The sequence below is a fragment of the Oncorhynchus kisutch genome, unplaced genomic scaffold (genome assembly GCF_002021735.2).
Source record: "Oncorhynchus kisutch isolate 150728-3 unplaced genomic scaffold, Okis_V2 scaffold3584, whole genome shotgun sequence".
In the NCBI taxonomy this organism is placed as follows: domain Eukaryota; kingdom Metazoa; phylum Chordata; class Actinopteri; order Salmoniformes; family Salmonidae; genus Oncorhynchus; species Oncorhynchus kisutch.
Genome location: NW_022265529.1, coordinates 68,809 through 88,808, shown reverse-complemented (window position 1 = coordinate 88,808; position 20,000 = coordinate 68,809). Strand labels below are relative to the sequence as shown.

Here is a 20,000-nt window from a genome sequence, read left to right as displayed (position 1 = left end):
AGGAGGGTGAATGATCCACTGAGATAGAAGAGAGAGAGGAGGACAGGACAGGACAGGAGGTGTAAGGCAGGAGGGTGAATGATCCACTGAGATAGAAGAGAGAGAGAGGAGGACAGGAGGTGTAAGGCAGGAGGGTGAATGATCCACTGAGATAGAAGAGAGAGAGGAGGACAGGACAGGACAGGAGGTGTAAGGCAGGAGGGTGAATGATCCACTGAGATAGAAGAGAGAGAGGAGGACAGGACAGGAGGTGTAAGGCAGGAGGGTGAATGATCCACTGAGATAGAAGAGAGAGAGAGGATTACACAGACCCAGAAATAAATTGTAAACATATCCAATTTTGATACATTTTGATCTCTACTGGGTGAAATACCACGGTGTGCATCACAGCAGTGAGATTTGTGACCTGTTGCCACGAGAAAAAACAAACACCATTGTAAATACAACCCATATTTATGCTTATTATTTTCCCTTTTGTACTTTAACTATTTGCACATCATTACAACACTGTATATATATATAATATGACATTTGAAACGTCTTTATTCTTGTGGAACTTCTGTCAGTGTAATGTTTACTGTTCATTTTTATTGTTTATTTCACTTTTGTTTATTATCTACCTCACTTGCTTTGGCAATGTTAACACATGTTTCCCATGCCAATAAAGCCCCTTGAATTGAATTGACTTGAATTGAGAGAGAGAGAGATTGTGTTGTGACTGTATGGTAATGTGATCGTGGAGGGGGACAGGAAGTGTTCCTGGGGAATTGTGGGTATCGTAGGAATACAACATCAAAGACAGCTGCCTCAGAGGGGGTGATACGGCAGCAGCACTGGGCCTGGGGACTACGATGAAAACAACCATTAGGGATAAATAACGTGTATGTGTGTGTGTGTTTGCGTGTGTGTAATCTGGAGTAGTCTAAATCCCTGTGAACTAAAGCAATCAACAACATAAACTACAACAGCAAAAAGAGAGAGAGAGAGAGAGAGAGAGAGAGAGAGAGAGAGAGAGGTAGAGAGATCTTATGATTTCCTTCTATCTGTGTCTCTCTCTCGCTGTGTCTCTCTCTCTGTGTCTCTGTCTCTCTGTGTGTCTCTGTGTCTCTTTCTGTGTCTCTCTCTCTGTTTCTCTCAGTGTCTCTCTCTCTCTGTGTCTATCTCTCTGTGTCTCTGTCTTTGTCTGTGTCTCTTTCTGTGTGTCTCTCTCTGTGTGTTTCTCTCAGTGTCTCTCTCTCTCTGTGTCCCTCTCTCTGTCTCTCTCTGTGTCTCTCCCTCTCTGTGTCTTTCTCTGTGTGTCTCTCTCTCTCTCTCTCTCTCTCTCTCTCTCTCTCTCTCTCTCTCTCTCTCTCTCTTCCCCCCTGTTGTTTCAGAGGCCTGGAGGAAACAGCCAGCGCAGATTCCTTCAATCCAAAGCCTACATGTAAAGAATATTAAAGAACGCATCAATGATTTTGTATTTCCCTGCATCTCTCTGAAGCCGTAACGGCATGGGAACGGCCTGTGTCTAACACTTTGTGAAACCAGTTAGCGATGCCGCAACAGTCTAAAGGCTTTTCCCCCATCAAACTTTCTAAATGACAATCTTAACTACAAAAGTACAGCTCTTATCTCCATGGCGATAAGTTTCCAGAAAAAAAAAACAGCCAGCCAAACATCAGTCTTCTGAGGTGCAACAACTGAAATGATAGAACTACTACACTTCCAAAGGCTGTTGATCCTGATGTGGTTTAAACATGTAAGACCAATATTAGAACACTCCAATCTAGTTGTTGTTCTATAACAACGGTTAGTTGTTGTTAGTTGTTGTTCTGGTAACAACGGTTACCAAAAGGTAAATATATATAGATATTCTACAGTGAAAACCTAGAGAAAAAACTGTGAAACCTGGAGAAAATAAATGAGAAACAAGTTTTTTTGTGTGTTAATAAATAAATATTGGCTGGTTTTTAGTTGAGTTTTGAGTCGATTTTTCTACCTACCTGCCACAGTGACTGATGGACCAAAATGTTTGTTTTTTAGGTCCTATTCATAAACCATGTGGTTCCAAAACCACACACAGGTATTTGTTTACACTTTGTTCAGTCATGGTACCTCATTAATTAGCTAGCTAGCTAACAACCTGGTTACTTTAACAGTATATCTTGTTCAGTCATGGTACCTCATTAATTAGCTAGCTAGCTAACAACCTGGTTACTTTAACAGTATATCTTGTTCAGTCATGGTACCTCATTAATTAGTTAGCTAGCTAACAACCTGGTTACTTTAACAGTATATCTTGTTCAGTCATGGTACCTCATTAATTAGCTAGCTAGCTAACAACCTGGTTACTTTAACAGTATATCTTGTTCAGTCATGGTACCTCATTAATTAGCTAGCTAGCTAACAACCTGGTTACTTTACCAGTATATCTAAACATCACGGAAAGAGAGGAAAAAAAGGGAGATCAATGATCACAACAACAAATGAACGACTGATCTCATGTCATCAGTCACAAACTTGACGCTTTTAAAGAGACGGTGTACAATTTTGGATGTCGGTGGTGCTTTTACCCAATGTAGAAACCTAGTAATCCACTGATGACTTTGTCATTTCAATGTTTTATATAATATAATAATAATATATAATATAATAATAATATATAATATAATAATGTTTTATATCAACATTCTAGCTTTTCATTATAAGCAAAACGTCTTTACAGGATTAAATATTTCAATTAAATGTTACACAACATGTGCTTCAAAAGTAGCAAGAATTCATATGGGCCGATACGTAACAATAAGTAATTCCTCTTGGCCACACCTACAAATAGAGAAAAACTACAATTATTTCCCATTCACCCCCATCCACCCCGATTCACCCCGATTCACCCCGATTCACCCCCCTTCACCCCGATTCACCCCCCTTCACCCCCCTTCACCCCCATTCCCCCCCATTCCCCCCCCTTCACCCCCCTTCACCCCCATTCACCCCCCTTCACCCCATTCACCCCCCTTCACCCCATTCACCCCCATTCACCCCATTCACCCCATTCACCCCCCTTCACCCCTTCACCCCCATTCACCCCATTCACCCCCATTCACCCCCCTTCACCCCCATTCACCCCCCTTCACCCCCATTCACCCCCATTCACCCCCATTCACCCCATTCACCCCCATTCACCCCCCTTCACCCCCATTCACCCCATTCACCCCCATTCACCCCCCTTCACCCCCATTCACCCCCCTTCACCCCCATTCACCCCATTCACCCCCATTCACCCCCCTTCACCCCCCTTCACCCCCATTGTAAACGAGTCAAATCGTTGTTGATTTTTTTAAAATACAGAAATAACAAAATATGCCATAAAGTTTCTGTTCAACTTCGACCAGGTCTACAATCAGCAGCACACTGCCTTCCTGAAGACAAACCATGTATAGGAAACGCTTCAGTCTGGTTTTAGACCCCATCAGCAGCTCACTGCCTTCCTGAAGACAAACCATGTATAGGAAACGCTTCAGTCTGGTTTTAGACCCCATCAGCAGCTCACTGCCTTCCTGAAGACAAACCATGTATAGGAAACGCTTCAGTCTGGTTTTAGACCCCATCAGCAGCTCACTGCCTTCCTGAAGACAAACCATGTATAGGAAACGCTTCAGTCTGGTTTTATACCCCATCAGCAGCTCACTGCCTTCCTGAAGACAAACCATGTATAGGAAACGCTTCAGTCTGGTTTTAGACCCCATCAGCAGCACACTGCCTTCCTGAAGACAAACCATGTATAGGAAACGCTTCAGTCTGGTTTTAGACCCCATCAGCAGCTCACTGCCTTCCTGAAGACAAACCATGTATAGGAAACGCTTCAGTCTGGTTTTAGACCCCATCAGCAGCTCACTGCCTTCCTGAAGACAAACCATGTATAGGAAACGCTTCAGTCTGGTTTTATACCCCATCAGCAGCTCACTGCCTTCCTGAAGACAAACCATGTATAGGAAACGCTTCAGTCTGGTTTTAGACCCCATCAGCAGCACACTGCCTTCCTGAAGACAAACCATGTATAGGAAACGCTTCAGTCTGGTTTTATACCCCATCAGCAGCTCACTGCCTTCCTGAAGACAAACCATGTATAGGAAACGCTTCAGTCTGGTTTTATACCCCATCAGCAGCTCACTGCCTTCCTGAAGACAAACCATGTATAGGAAACGCTTCAGTCTGGTTTTAGACCCCATCAGCAGCTCACTGCCTTCCTGAAGACAAACCATGTATAGGAAACGCTTCAGTCTGGTTTTAGACCCCATCAGCAGCTCACTGCCTTCCTGAAGACAAACCATGTATAGGAAACGCTTCAGTCTGGTTTTAGACCCCATCAGCAGCTCACTGCCTTCCTGAAGACAAACCATGTATAGGAAACGCTTCAGTCTGGTTTTAGACCCCATCAGCAGCTCACTGCCTTCCTGAAGACAAACCATGTATAGGAAACGCTTCAGTCTGGTTTTAGACCCCATCAGCAGCTCACTGCCTTCCTGAAGACAAACCATGTATAGGAAACGCTTCAGTCTGGTTTTAGACCCCATCAGCAGCTCACTGCCTTCCTGAAGACAAACCATGTATAGGAAACGCTTCAGTCTGGTTTTAGACCCCATCAGCAGCTCACTGCCTTCCTGAAGACAAACCATGTATAGGAAACGCTTCAGTCTGGTTTTAGACCCCATCAGCAGCTCACTGCCTTCCTGAAGACAAACCATGTATAGGAAACGCTTCAGTCTGGTTTTAGACCCCATCAGCAGCTACACACTGCCTTCCTGAAGACAAACCATGTATAGGAAACGCTTCAGTCTGGTTTTAGACCCCATCAGCAGCTCACTGCCTTCCTGAAGACAAACCATGTATAGGAAACGCTTCAGTCTGGTTTTAGACCCCATCAGCAGCTCACTGCCTTCCTGAAGACAAACCATGTATAGGAAACGCTTCAGTCTGGTTTTAGACCCCATCAGCAGATCACTGCCTTCCTGAAGACAAACCATGTATAGGAAACGCTTCAGTCTGGTTTTAGACCCCATCAGCAGCTCACTGCCTTCCTGAAGACAAACCATGTATAGGAAACGCTTCAGTCTGGTTTTAGACCCCATCAGCAGCTCACTGCCTTCCTGAAGACAAACCATGTATAGGAAACGCTTCAGTCTGGTTTTAGACCCCATCAGCAGCTCACTGCCTTCCTGAAGACAAACCATGTATAGGAAACGCTTCAGTCTGGTTTTAGACCCCATCAGCAGCTCACTGCCTTCCTGAAGACAAACCATGTATAGGAAACGCTTCAGTCTGGTTTTAGACCCCATCAGCAGATCACTGCCTTCCTGAAGACAAACCATGTATAGGAAACGCTTCAGTCTGGTTTTAGACCCCATCAGCAGCTCACTGCCTTCCTGAAGACAAACCATGTATAGGAAACGCTTCAGTCTGGTTTTAGACCCCATCAGCAGCTCACTGCCTTCCTGAAGACAAACCATGTATAGGAAACGCTTCAGTCTGGTTTTAGACCCCATCAGCAGCTCACTGCCTTCCTGAAGACAAACCATGTATAGGAAACGCTTCAGTCTGGTTTTAGACCCCATCAGCAGCTCACTGCCTTCCTGAAGACAAACCATGTATAGGAAACGCTTCAGTCTGGTTTTAGACCCCATCAGCAGCTCACTGCCTTCCTGAAGACAAACCATGTATAGGAAACGCTTCAGTCTGGTTTTAGACCCCATCAGCAGCTCACTGCCTTCCTGAAGACAAACCATGTATAGGAACGCTTCAGTCTGGTTTTAGACCCCATCAGCAGCTCACTGCCTTCCTGAAGACAAACCATGTATAGGAAACGCTTCAGTCTGGTTTTAGACCCCATCAGCAGCTCACTGCCTTCCTGAAGACAAACCATGTATAGGAAACGCTTCAGTCTGGTTTTAGACCCCATCAGCAGATCACTGCCTTCCTGAAGACAAACCATGTATAGGAAACGCTTCAGTCTGGTTTTAGACCCCATCAGCAGATCACTGCCTTCCTGAAGACAAACCATGTATAGGAAACGCTTCAGTCTGGTTTTAGACCCCATCAGCAGCTCACTGCCTTCCTGAAGACAAACCATGTATAGGAAACGCTTCAGTCTGGTTTTAGACCCCATCAGCAGCTCACTGCCTTCCTGAAGACAAACCATGTATAGGAAACGCTTCAGTCTGGTTTTAGACCCCATCAGCAGCTCACTGCCTTCCTGAAGACAAACCATGTATAGGAAACGCTTCAGTCTGGTTTTAGACCCCATCAGCAGCTCACTGCCTTCCTGAAGACAAACCATGTATAGGAAACGCTTCAGTCTGGTTTTAGACCCCATCAGCAGCTCACTGCCTTCCTGAAGACAAACCATGTATAGGAAACGCTTCAGTCTGGTTTTAGACCCCATCAGCAGCTCACTGCCTTCCTGAAGACAAACCATGTATAGGAAACGCTTCAGTCTGGTTTTAGACCCCATCAGCAGATCACTGCCTTCCTGAAGACAAACCATGTATAGGAAACGCTTCAGTCTGGTTTTAGACCCCATCAGCAGCTCACTGCCTTCCTGAAGACAAACCATGTATAGGAAACGCTTCAGTCTGGTTTTAGACCCCATCAGCAGCTCACTGCCTTCCTGAAGACAAACCATGTATAGGAAACGCTTCAGTCTGGTTTTAGACCCCATCAGCAGCTCACTGCCTTCCTGAAGACAAACCATGTATAGGAAACGCTTCAGTCTGGTTTTAGACCCCATCAGCAGCTCACTGCCTTCCTGAAGACAAACCATGTATAGGAAACGCTTCAGTCTGGTTTTAGACCCCATCAGCAGCTCGCTGCCTTCCTGAAGACAAACCATGTATAGGAAACGCTTCAGTCTGGTTTTAGACCCCATCAGCAGCTCACTGCCTTCCTGAAGACAAATCATGTATAGGAAACGCTTCAGTCTGGTTTTAGACCCCATCAGCAGCTCACTGCCTTCCTGAAGACAAACCATGTATAGGAAACGCTTCAGTCTGGTTTTAGACCCCATCAGCAGCTCACTGCCTTCCTGAAAACAAACAATGTATAGGAAACGCTTCAGTCTGGTTTTAGACCCCATCAGCAGCTCACTGCCTTCCTGAAGACAAACCATGTATAGGAAACGCTTCAGTCTGGTTTTAGACCCCATCAGCAGCTACACACTGCCTTCCTGAAGACAAACCATGTATAGGAAACGCTTCAGTCTGGTTTTAGACCCCATCAGCAGCTCGCTGCCTTCCTGAAGACAAACCATGTATAGGAAACGCTTCAGTCTGGTTTTAGACCCCATCAGCAGCTCACTGCCTTCCTGAAGACAAACCATGTTGAGGAAACGCTTCAGTCTGGTTTTAGACCCCATCAGCAGCTCACTGCCTTCCTGAAGACAAACCATGTATAGGAAACGCTTCAGTCTGGTTTTAGACCCCATCAGCAGCTCACTGCCTTCCTGAAGACAAACCATGTATAGGAAACGCTTCAGTCTGGTTTTAGACCCCATCAGCAGCTCACTGCCTTCCTGAAGACAAACTATGTATAGGAAACGCTTCAGTCTGGTTTTAGACCCCATCAGCAGCTCACTGCCTTCCTGAAGACAAACCATGTATAGGAAACGCTTCAGTCTGGTTTTAGACCCCATCAGCAGCTCACTGCCTTCCTGAAGACAAACCATGTATAGGAAACGCTTCAGTCTGGTTTTAGACCCCATCAGCAGCTACACACTGCCTTCCTGAAGACAAATCATGTATAGGAAACGCTTCAGTCTGGTTTTAGACCCCATCAGCAGCTACACACTGCCTTCCTGAAGACAAACCATGTATAGGAAACGCTTCAGTCTGGTTTTAGACCCCATCAGCAGTTCACTGCCTTCCTGAAAACAAACAATGTATAGGAAACGCTTCAGTCTGGTTTTAGACCCCATCAGCAGCTCACTGCCTTCCTGAAGACAAACCATGTATAGGAAACGCTTCAGTCTGGTTTTAGACCCCATCAGCAGCTCACTGCCTTCCTGAAGACAAACCATGTATAGGAAACGCTTCAGTCTGGTTTTAGACCCCATCAGCAGCTCACTGCCTTCCTGAAGACAAACCATGTATAGGAAACGCTCCAGTCTGGTTTTAGACCCCATCAGCAGCTCACTGCCTTCCTGAAGACAAACCATGTATAGGAAACGCTTCAGTCTGGTTTTAGACCCCATCAGCAGCTCACTGCCTTCCTGAAGACAAACCATGTATAGGAAACGCTCCAGTCTGGTTTTAGACCCCATCAGCAGCTCGCTGCCTTCCTGAAGACAAACCATGTATAGGAAACGCTTCAGTCTGGTTTTAGACCCCATCAGCAGCTCACTGCCTTCCTGAAGACAAACCATGTATAGGAAACGCTTCAGTCTGGTTTTAGACCCCATCAGCAGCTCACTGCCTTCCTGAAGACAAACCATGTATAGGAAACGCTTCAGTCTGGTTTTAGACCCCATCAGCAGCTCACTGCCTTCCTGAAGACAAACCATGTATAGGAAACGCTCCAGTCTGGTTTTAGACCCCATCAGCAGCTCGCTGCCTTCCTGAAGACAAACCATGTATAGGAAACGCTTCAGTCTGGTTTTAGACCCCATCAGCAGCTCACTGCCTTCCTGAAGACAAACCATGTATAGGAAACGCTTCAGTCTGGTTTTAGACCCCATCAGCAGCTCACTGCCTTCCTGAAGACAAACCATGTATAGGAAACACTTCAGTCTGGTTTTAGACCCCATCAGCAGCTCACTGCCTTCCTGAAGAAAAACCATGTATAGGAAACGCTTCAGTCTGGTTTTAGACCCCATCAGCAGCTACACACTGCCTTCCTGAAGACAAACCATGTATAGGAAACGCTTCAGTCTGGTTTTAGACCCCATCAGCAGCTCACTGCCTTCCTGAAGCCAAACCATGTATAGGAAACGCTTCAGTCTGGTTTTAGACCCCATCAGCAGCTCACTGCCTTCCTGAAGACAAACCATGTATAGGAAACGCTTCAGTCTGGTTTTAGACCCCATCAGCAGCTACACACTGCCTTCCTGAAGACAAACCATGTATAGGAAACGCTTCAGTCTGGTTTTAGACCCCATCAGCAGCTACACACTGCCTTCCTGAAGACAAACCATGTATAGGAAACGCTTCAGTCTGGTTTTAGACCCCATCAGCAGCTCACTGCCTTCCTGAAGACAAACCATGTATAGGAAACGCTTCAGTCTGGTTTTAGACCCCATCAGCAGCTCGCTGCCTTCCTGAAGACAAACCATGTATAGGAAACGCTTCAGTCTGGTTTTAGACCCCATCAGCAGCTCACTGCCTTCCTGAAGACAAACCATGTATAGGAAACGCTTCAGTCTGGTTTTAGACCCCATCAGCAGCTACACACTGCCTTCCTGAAGACAAACCATGTATAGGAAACGCTTCAGTCTGGTTTTAGACCCCATCAGCAGCTCACTGCCTTCCTGAAGACAAACCATGTATAGGAAACGCTTCAGTCTGGTTTTAGACCCCATCAGCAGCTCACTGCCTTCCTGAAGACAAACCATGTATAGGAAACGCTTCAGTCTGGTTTTAGACCCCATCAGCAGCTACACACTGCCTTCCTGAAGACAAACCATGTATAGGAAACGCTTCAGTCTGGTTTTAGACCCCATCAGCAGCTCACTGCCTTCCTGAAGACAAATCATGTATAGGAAACGCTTCAGTCTGGTTTTAGACCCCATCAGCAGCTCACTGCCTTCCTGAAGACAAACCATGTATAGGAAACGCTTCAGTCTGGTTTTAGACCCCATCAGCAGCTACACACTGCCTTCCTGAAGACAAACCATGTATAGGAAACGCTTCAGTCTGGTTTTAGACCCCATCAGCAGCTCACTGCCTTCCTGAAGACAAACCATGTATAGGAAACGCTTCAGTCTGGTTTTAGACCCCATCAGCAGCTCACTGCCTTCCTGAAGACAAACCATGTATAGGAAACGCTTCAGTCTGGTTTTAGACCCCATCAGCAGCTCACTGCCTTCCTGAAGACAAACCATGTATAGGAAACGCTTCAGTCTGGTTTTAGACCCCATCAGCAGCTCACTGCCTTCCTGAAGACAAACCATGTATAGGAAACGCTTCAGTCTGGTTTTAGACCCCATCAGCAGCACACTGCCTTCCTGAAGACAAACCATGTATAGGAAACGCTTCAGTCTGGTTTTAGACCCCATCAGCAGCTCACTGCCTTCCTGAAGACAAACCATGTATAGGAAACGCTTCAGTCTGGTTTTAGACCCCATCAGCAGCTCACTGCCTTCCTGAAGACAAACCATGTATAGGAAACGCTTCAGTCTGGTTTTAGACCCCATCAGCAGCTCACTGCCTTCCTGAAGACAAACCATGTATAGGAAACGCTTCAGTCTGGTTTTAGACCCCATCAGCAGCTCACTGCCTTCCTGAAGACAAACCATGTATAGGAAACGCTTCAGTCTGGTTTTAGACCCCATCAGCAGCTCACTGCCTTCCTGAAGACAAACCATGTATAGGAAACGCTTCAGTCTGGTTTTAGACCCCATCAGCAGCTCACTGCCTTCCTGAAGACAAACCATGTATAGGAAACGCTTCAGTCTGGTTTTAGACCCCATCAGCAGCTCACTGCATTCCTGAAGACAAACCATGTATAGGAAACGCTTCAGTCTGGTTTTAGACCCCATCAGCAGCTCACTGCCTTCCTGAAGACAAACCATGTATAGGAAACGCTTCAGTCTGGTTTTAGACCCCATCAGCAGCTCACTGCCTTCCTGAAGACAAACCATGTATAGGAAACGCTTCAGTCTGGTTTTAGACCCCATCAGCAGCTCACTGCCTTCCTGAAGACAAACCATGTATAGGAAACGCTTCAGTCTGGTTTTAGACCCCATCAGCAGCTCACTGCCTTCCTGAAGACAAACCATGTATAGGAAACGCTTCAGTCTGGTTTTAGACCCCATCAGCAGCACACTGCCTTCCTGAAGACAAACCATGTATAGGAAACGCTTCAGTCTGGTTTTAGACCCCATCAGCAGCTCACTGCCTTCCTGAAAACAAACAATGTATAGGAAACGCTTCAGTCTGGTTTTAGACCCCATCAGCAGCTCACTGCCTTCCTGAAGACAAACCATGTATAGGAAACGCTTCAGTCTTGTTTTAGACCCCATCAGCAGCTCACTGCCTTCCTGAAGACAAACCATGTATAGGAAACGCTTCAGTCTGGTTTTAGACCCCATCAGCAGCTCACTGCCTTCCTGAAGACAAACCATGTATAGGAAACGCTCCAGTCTGGTTTTAGACCCCATCAGCAGCTCACTGCCTTCCTGAAGACAAACCATGTATAGGAAACGCTTCAGTCTGGTTTTAGACCCCATCAGCAGCTCACTGCCTTCCTGAAGACAAACCATGTATAGGAAACGCTTCAGTCTGGTTTTAGACCCCATCAGCAGCTCACTGCCTTCCTGAAGACAAACAATGTATACGAAACGCTTCAGTCTGGTTTTAGACCCCATCATAGCACTGAGACGGCACTTGTGAAGGTAGTAAATTATCTTTTAATGGCATCGGACCGAGGCTCTGCATCTGTCCTCGTGCTCCTAGACCTTAGTGCTGCTTTTGATACCATCGATCACCACATTCTTTTGGAGAGATTGGAAACCCAAATTGGTCTACACGGACAAGTTCTGACCTGGTTTAGATCTTACCTGTCGGAAAGATATCAGTTTGTCTCTGTGGATGGTTTGTCCTCTGACAAATCAACTGTAAATGTCGGTGTTCCTCAAGGTTCCGTTTTAGGACCACTATTGTTTTCACTATATATTTTACCTCTTGGGGATGTCATTCGAAAACATAATGTTAACTTTCACTGCAATGCGGACGACACACAGCTGTACATTTCAATGAAACATGGTGAAGCCACAAAATTGCCCTCCCTGGAAGCCTGTGTTTCTGACATAAGGATAGCAGCAAATGTTCTACTTTTAAACCCAGACAAAACAGAGATGCTCGTTCTAGGTCCCAAGAAACAAAGAGATCTTCTGTTGGATCTGACAATTAATCTTGATGGTTGTACAGTCATCTCAAATAAAACTGTGAAGGATCTAAACATTGCTGATAGAATCTTGACTTTAACCCCAAAAATGTGATCATATTACTCCAGTGCTAAGCCTCTCTACACTGGCTTCCTGTTAAGGCTTCAGCTGATTTCAAGGAAGTGGTGGATAGCGGGCAATTTTCTACTTTTAAACTCAGAACAAACAGAGATGTTTTAGGTCCCAAGAAACAAAGAGATCTTCTGTTGAATCTGACAATTAGTCTCAAATAAAACTGTGAAGGCCTCGGCGTTACTCTGGACCCTGATCTCTCTTTTTACGAACATATCAAGACTGTTTCAAGGACAGCTTTTTTTCCATCTACGTAACATTGCAAAAATCTGAAACTTTCTGTCTAAAAATGGTGCAGAAAAATTAATCCATGCTTTTGTCACTTCTAGGTTAGACTACTGCAATGCTCTACTTTCCGGCTACCCGGATAAAGCACTAAATAAACTTCAGTTAGTGCTAAATACGGCTGCTAGAATCCTGACTAGAACCGAAAAATGTATCATATTACTCCAGTGCTAGCCTCCCTACACTGGCTTCCTGTCAAGGCAATGGCTGATTTCAAGGTTTTACTGCTAACCTACAAAGCATTATATGGGCTTGCTCCTACCTATCTCTCTGATTTGGTCCTGCCGTACATACCTACACGTACGCTACGGTCACAAGACGCAGGCCTCCTAATTGTCCCTAGAATTTCTAAGCAAACAGCTGGAGGCAGGGCTTTCTCCTATAGAGCTCCATTTTTATGGAATGGTCTGCCTATCTGTGTGAGAGACGCAAACTCGGTCTCAACCTTTAAGTCTTTACTGAAGACACATCTCTTCAGTGGGTCATATGATTGAGTGTAGTCTGGCCCAGGAGTGTGAAGGTGAACGGAAAGGCTCTGGAGCAACGAACCGCCCTTGCTGTCTCTGCCTGGCCGGTTCCCCTCTTTCCACTGGAATTCTCTGCCTCTAACCCTATTACAGGGGCTGAGTCACTGGCTTACTAGGGCTCTTTCATACCGTCTCTAGGAGGGGTGCGTCACTTGAGTGGGTTGAGTCACTGATGTGATCTTCCTGTCCGGGTTGGCGCCCCACCTTGGGTTGTGCCGTGGCGGAGATCTTTGTGGGCTATACTTGGCCTTGTCTCAGGATGGTAAGTTGGTGGTTGAAGATATCCCTCTAATGGTGTGGGGGCTGTGCTTTGGCAAAGTGGGCAGGGTTATATCCTGCCTGTTTGGCCCTGTCCGGGGGTATCGTCGGATGGGGCCACAGTGTCTCCTGACCCCTCCTGTCTCAGCCTCCAGTATTTATGCTGCAATAGTTTATGTATTGGGGGGCTAGGGTCAGTTTGTTATATCTGGAGTACCTCTCCTGTCTTATCCGGTGTCCTGTGTGAATTTAAGTGTGCTCTCTCTAATTCTCTTTCTTTCTTTCTTTCTTCTTTCTTTCTTTCGTTCTTTCTTTCGGAGGACCTGAGCCCTAGGACCATGCCTCAGGACTACTTGGCCTGATGTCTCCTTGCTGTCCCCAGTCCACCTGGTCGTACTGCTGTTCTGCCTGCGGCTATGGAACCCTGACCTGCTCACCGGACGTGCTACCTGTCCCAGACCTGCTGTTTTCAACTCTCTAGAGACAGCAGGAGCAGTAGAGATACTCTGAACGATCGGCTATGAAAAGCCAACTGACATTTACTCCTGAAGTGCTGACCTGTTGCACCCTCTACAACCACTGTGATTATTATTATTTGACCCTGCTGGTCATCTATGAACATTTGAACATCTTGGCCATGTCCTGTTATAATCTCCCCCCGGCACAGCCAGAAGAGGACTGGCCACATAGCCTGGTTCCTCTCTAGGTTTTTTCCTATGTGCTAGCTAGCTACTCACTTCCAGCAAAATGTCCCGGTCGGTAGCTAGCCAGCACTCACTCACTGCTAGCATAACATTCTGGTCGGTAGCTAGCTAGCACTCACTCTCTGCTAGCATAACGTTCCTGGTCGGTAGCGAGCTAGCACTCACTCTCTGCTAGCATAACGTTCCTGGTCGGTAGCGAGCTAGCACTCACTCTCTGCTAGCATAACGTTCCTGGTCGGTAGCTAGCTAGCACTCACTCTCTGCTAGCTTAATGTTCCGGTCGGTAGCTAGCTAGCACTCACTCTCTGCTAGCACCGTCATGAAAAAGGGCATGAGCGAAGCCCTAGAATTTGACAATTTAGAAAAATCCTACTTCTCTTAAATGTAGTTTGGTAATTCATGAAAATTGCATTTGAAAACGTTTTTTTTTGTTGCTTTGGGGTAACCTAGGTAACCACAGGTTGTTTTCCCCACAGGCAGGCATTCTATCCAATACTGACTAGGACTATATATGCTATATCTCAATCAATAAAAAATAAAAAATATTCTGGTGCTCCTAGACTTTATGTTGTGCACCTACATATTTTAAAGTTAGGAGCACCAGTGCTAGTTAGGAGCACCAGTGCTAATTAGGAGCACCAGTGCCAGTTAGGAGCACCAGTGCTAGTTAGGAGCACTAGTGCTAGTTAGGAGCACCAGTGCTAGTTAGGAGCACCAGCGCCAGTTAGGAGCACCAGTGCTAGTTAGGAGCACCAGCGCCAGTTAGGAGCACCAGTGCCAGTTAGGAGCACCAGTGTTAGTTAGGAGCACCAGTGCTAGTTAGGAGCACCAGCGCCAGTTAGGAGCACCAGCGCTAGTTAGGAGCACCAGTGCTAATTAGGAGCACCAGTGCTAATTAGGAGCACCAGTGCTAGTTAGGAGCACCAGTGCTAATTAGGAGCACCAGTGCCAGTTAAGAGCACCAGTGCCAGTTAAGAGCACCAGTGACAGTTAGGAGCACCAGTGACAGTTAGGAGCACCAGTGACAGTTAGGAGCACCAGTGCCAATTAGGAGCACCAGTGCTACCAATACAAAACAATATGATTTGTAGCCCTGGTTTTAGTTGTTTTGTGGTTGTGTGGTGGTCATGGTTACCTCTCTACGGTCCAGGCTGTGTAATTGTGTGGTATATCAGCAGAGTGACTGGTCCAGTCTCCGGTCGGAAGCTCTCGGTTTGCAGGCAGTAGTACCGTAGGGGGGAGGAGCCTGTCATCCCGGCAACCCAGTGGAGGCGGAGCCTACGAGATTGGACCTCCCCCTGGGGGACGGACAACTTCCTGGGGGGAGAGGGACGCTCTGGAGGGGGGAGAGAGAGGTAGAGAGACAGAGACAGAGAGAGAAATAGGGAGAGAGAGAGAGAGAGAGAGAGAGAGAGAGAGAAATAGGGAGAGGTAGAGAGACAGAGACAGAGAGAGAGAGAGAGAGAGAGAGAGAGAGAGAGAGAGAGAGAGAGAGAGAGAGAGAGAGAGAGAAATAGGGAGAGGTAGAGAGACAGAGACAGAGAGAGAGAGAGAGAGAGAGAGAGCGAGAGAGAGAGACAGAGACAGAGAGAGAAATAGGGAGAGGTAGAGAGACAGAGACAGAGAGAGAGAGAGAGAGAGAGAGAGAGAGAGAGAGAGAGAGAGAAATAGGGAGAGGTAGAGAGACAGAGACAGAGAGAGAGAGAGAGCGAGAGAGAGAGACAGAGACAGAGAGAGAAATAGGGAGAGGTAGAGAGACAGAGAGAGAGAGAGAGAGAGCGAGAGAGAGAGACAGAGACAGAGAGAGAAATAGGGAGAGGTAGAGAGACAGAGAGAGAGAGAGAGAGAGACAGAGAGAGAGAGAGAGAGAGAGAGAGAGCGAGAGAGAGAGACAGAGACAGAGAGAGAAATAGGGAGAGGTAGAGAGACAGAGAGAGAGAGAGAGAGAGACAGAGAGAGAGAGAGAGAGAGAGAGAGAGAGAGAGAGAGAGAGAGAGAGAGAGAGAGAGAGAGAGAGAGAGAGAGAGAGAAATAGGGAGAGGTAGAGAGACAGAGAGAGAGAGAGAGAGAGAGCGAGAGAGAGAGACAGAGACAGAGAGAGAAATAGGGAGAGGTAGAGAGACAGAGAGAGAGACAGAGAGACAGAGACAGAGAGAGAAATAGGGAGAGGTAGAGATTTAACTGGCCATGTAAATGAAGTCTATTGAACTGAGAGACAGAGAGAGGTATTATTCAGTGATCTCCATAGTCCGTTGATCCTTCAGCTTGTGTCTAAGCCCCCAACAGAGCAGAACTCTATCAGTTCAGCTGGTAGTATCATGGAACAACAGAGCTTTGAGTCACACCACACTATAACCAATGGTGTGTGTGTTTGTGTGTTACCATATTACTGTGTATCCAGCTGGCACATTTGGTTCCTTAGAAGTTGTGGGAACCCAGTATATGGCATTGTGTTGTGTCATAGATAGATGACACAACACAACACCACAGATGATGTCATAGATAGATGACACAACACAACGCCACAGATTATGTCATAGATAGATGACACAACACAACGCCACAGATTATGTCATAGATAGATGACACAACACCACAGATGATGTCATAGATAGATGACACAACACAACGCCACAGATGATGTCATAGATAGATGACACAACACCACAGATGATGTCATAGATAGATGACACAACACAACGCCACAACGCCATAGATGATGTCATAGATAGATGACACAACACAACACCACCGATGATGTCATAGATAGATGACACGACACAACGCCACAGGTGATGTCATAGATAGATGACACGACACAACGCCACAGATGATGTCATAGATAGATGACACGACACAACGCCACAGATGATGTCATAGATAGATGACACGACACAACGCCACAGATAATGTCATAGATAGATGACACGAAATCAATGCCACAGATGTCTCAAGTTTTGAGGGAGCGTGTAATTGGCCTGCTGACTACAGGAATGTCCACCAGAGCTGTTGTCAGAGAATTGAATGTTAGTTTCCGAACCATAAGCCGTCTCCAACGTCATTTTAGAGAATTTGGCAGTACGTCCAACCGGCCTCACAACCACAGACCACGTGTATGGTGTTGTGTGGGCGAGCGGTTTGCTGATGTCAACGTTGTGAACAGAGTTCCCCATGGTAGCAGTGTGGTTATGGTATGGGCAGGCATAAGCTACGGACAACGAACAAAATTACATTTCATCGATGGCAATTTGAATGCACAGAGATACCGTGACGAAATCCTGAGGCCCATTGTCGTGCCATTCATCCGCCCCCATCACCTCATGTTTCAGCATGATAATGCACAGCCCCATGTCAGAACGATCTGGACACAATTCCTGGAAGCTGAAAATGTACCAGTTATTCCACGGCCTGCAGACTAGACCAGACATGTCACCCATTGAGCATGTTTGGGATGCTCTGTATCGACTTGTACCACAGTGTGTTCCAGTTCCCTCCAATTTCCAGCTACTTCTCACAGCCATTGAAGAATAGTTCATATTGGTCCTGGTGTTCATAATGGTCCTGGTGTTCGTATTGTGGTCCTGGTGTTCATATTGTGGTCCTGGTGTTCATATTGTGGTCCTGGTGTTCATAATGGTCCTGGTGTTCATGTTGGTCCTGGTGTTCATATTGTGGTCCTGGTGTTCATATTGTGGTCCTGGTGTTCATATTGGTCCTGGTGTTCATATTGTGGTCCTGGTGTTCATATTGTGGTCCTGGTGTTCATATTGGTCCTGGTGTTCATATTGATCCTGGTGTTCATATTGTGGTCCTGGTGTTCATATTGATCCTGGTGTTCATATTGGTCCTGGTGTTCATTAGAGACTCATGTCAAAGCGTTGTGTACACGTGTGTTATTCAATTAGGAACTGTTAAAAGGTTCACCGTGGTCACTCAATCCATTGGCACAGATAAAAGTGGACACACACACACACACAGTGACAGGGGGGGACAGCAGTGTAAATGTTTAATTTCAGATCGTTATCGATCTGACTGGTAATAAAATCCTCATTGATTCTCTCTCAACTTCATTAATCTGTTCCCCCTCTCCCTCCCCCTCTCTCCTCCTCTCCCTCCCTCCCCCTCTCTCCTCCTCTCCCCTCTCAGTTTATAATGAGTAATGTAGCTCAGTTGGTAGAACAAGGTGCTATCTCAGTTTATAATGAGTAATGTAGTAATGTAGTAATGTAGCTATCTCAGTTTATAATGAGTAATGTAGTAATGTAGTAATGTAGCTATCTCAGTTTATAATGAGTAATGTAGTAATGTAGTAATGTAGCTATCTCAGTTTATAATGAGTAATGTAGTAATGTAGTAATGTAGCTATCTCAGTTTATAATGAGTAATGCTTTATAATGTGAACTGTGTCTCTGTGTCTCTGTGTACTGTGTCTCTGTGTAATGTGTCTCTGTGTACTGTGGTGTGTGTGTCTCTGTGTCTGTGACTTTGTGTCTGTGTACTGTGTCTCTGTGTATTGTGTCTCTGTGTATTGTGTCTCTGTGTAATGTGTCTCTGTGTCTCTGTGTAATGTGTCTCTGTGACTTTGTGTCTCTGTGTACTGTGTCTCTGTGTAATGTGTCTCTGTGTCTCTGTGTAATGTGTCTCTGTGACTTTGTGTCTCTGTGTACTGTGTCTTTGTGTACTGTGGTGTGTGTGTCTCTGTGTCTGTGACTTTGTGTCTGTGTACTGTGGTGTGTGTGTCTCTGTGTACTGTGTCTCTGTGTACTGTGTCTCTGTGTACTGTGTCTCTGTGTACTGTGGTGTGTGTGTCTCTGTGTACTGTGTCTCTGTGTACTGTGATGTGTGTGTCTCTGTGTACTGTGTCTCTGTGTACTGTGTCTCTGTGTCTCTCTCTACTGTGTCTCTGTCTCTGTGTCTCTGTGTACTGAGTCTCTGTGTACTGTGTCTCTTTGTACTGTGTCTCTGTGTCTCTTTGTACTGTGTCTCTGGTGTCTGTGTACTGTGTCTCTGTGTCTCTTGTGTACTGTGTCTCTGTGTCTCTGTGTACTGTGTCTCTGTGTCTCTGTGTACTGTGTCTCTGTGTCTCTTTGTACTGTGTCTCTGTGTCTCTGTGTACTGTGTCTCTGTGTCTCTTTGTACTGTGTCTCTGTGTCTCTTTGTACTGTGTCTCTGTGTCTCTGTGTACTGTGTCTCTGTGTACTGTGTCTCTTTGTACTGTGTCTCTGTGTACTGTGTCTCTGTGTACTGTGTCTTTGTGTACTGTGTCTCTGTGTCTCTGTGTACTGTGTCTTTGTGTACTGTGTCTCTGTGTACTGTGTCTCTGTGTACTGTGTCTTTGTGTACTGTGTCTCTGTCTCTCTGTGTACTGTGTCTCTGTGTACTGTGTCTCTGTGTCTCTGTGTACTGTGTTCTGTGTCTCTGTGTACTGTGTCTCTGTGTACTGTGTCTCTGTATCTCTGTGTACTGTGTCTCTGTATCTCTGTGTCTCTGTGTACTGTGTCTCTGTGTACCTGTGTACTGTGTCTCTGTGTCTCTGTGTACTGTATCTCTGTGTACTGTGTCTCTGTGTACTGTGGTGTGCGTCTCTTACCTCTGCGTTCGGTGGTGATAACTACAGCTTCCTCAGCTCTGTGTCTCTGTGTACTGTGTCTCTTACCTCTGCGTTCGGTGGTGATAACTACAGCTTCCTCAGCTCTGCCCCATCCCTGAGAGGTCCTAGCGGTCAACTTGAACACATAGGCCTGGTCTCCGGTCAAACCGCTGACTGTAAAATGACGCGCGGGTCGACCCCACCTCCACCGTAGTGAACCGCATGGGGTCACCGGCATCCAGACGGTACGCTATCTGATAACCTATGAGAGGGGGAAGAGGGAGGACGGCGGGGAGGAGGAGAGAGAAGTGAGGAGGAGGTAGGGAGGGGGAAGAGAGGGGAGGAGGAGGGAGGGAGGGAGGGAGGGGGAAGAGGGGAGGGGGAAGAGAGGTGGAGGGGAGGAGAGGGAGTGGGAGGAAGGAGAGGAGGGG

At 46.4% G+C, this 20,000-nt stretch overlaps 1 protein-coding gene across 1 annotated transcript in view; it reads right to left on the bottom strand.

Annotated features, from left to right (window-relative positions):
- The window catches only part of LOC116371720 (protein sidekick-1-like), a 64,994-nt gene that overhangs the window by 38,544 nt on the left and 6,450 nt on the right, over positions 1–20,000 (bottom strand). The window contains 3 exon segments of the mRNA XM_031820701.1: positions 15,115–15,193; positions 15,196–15,315; positions 19,636–19,831. Coding sequence (XP_031676561.1) covers positions 15,115–15,193; positions 15,196–15,315; positions 19,636–19,807 — 371 coding nt within the window. The 5' untranslated portion in view covers positions 19,808–19,831.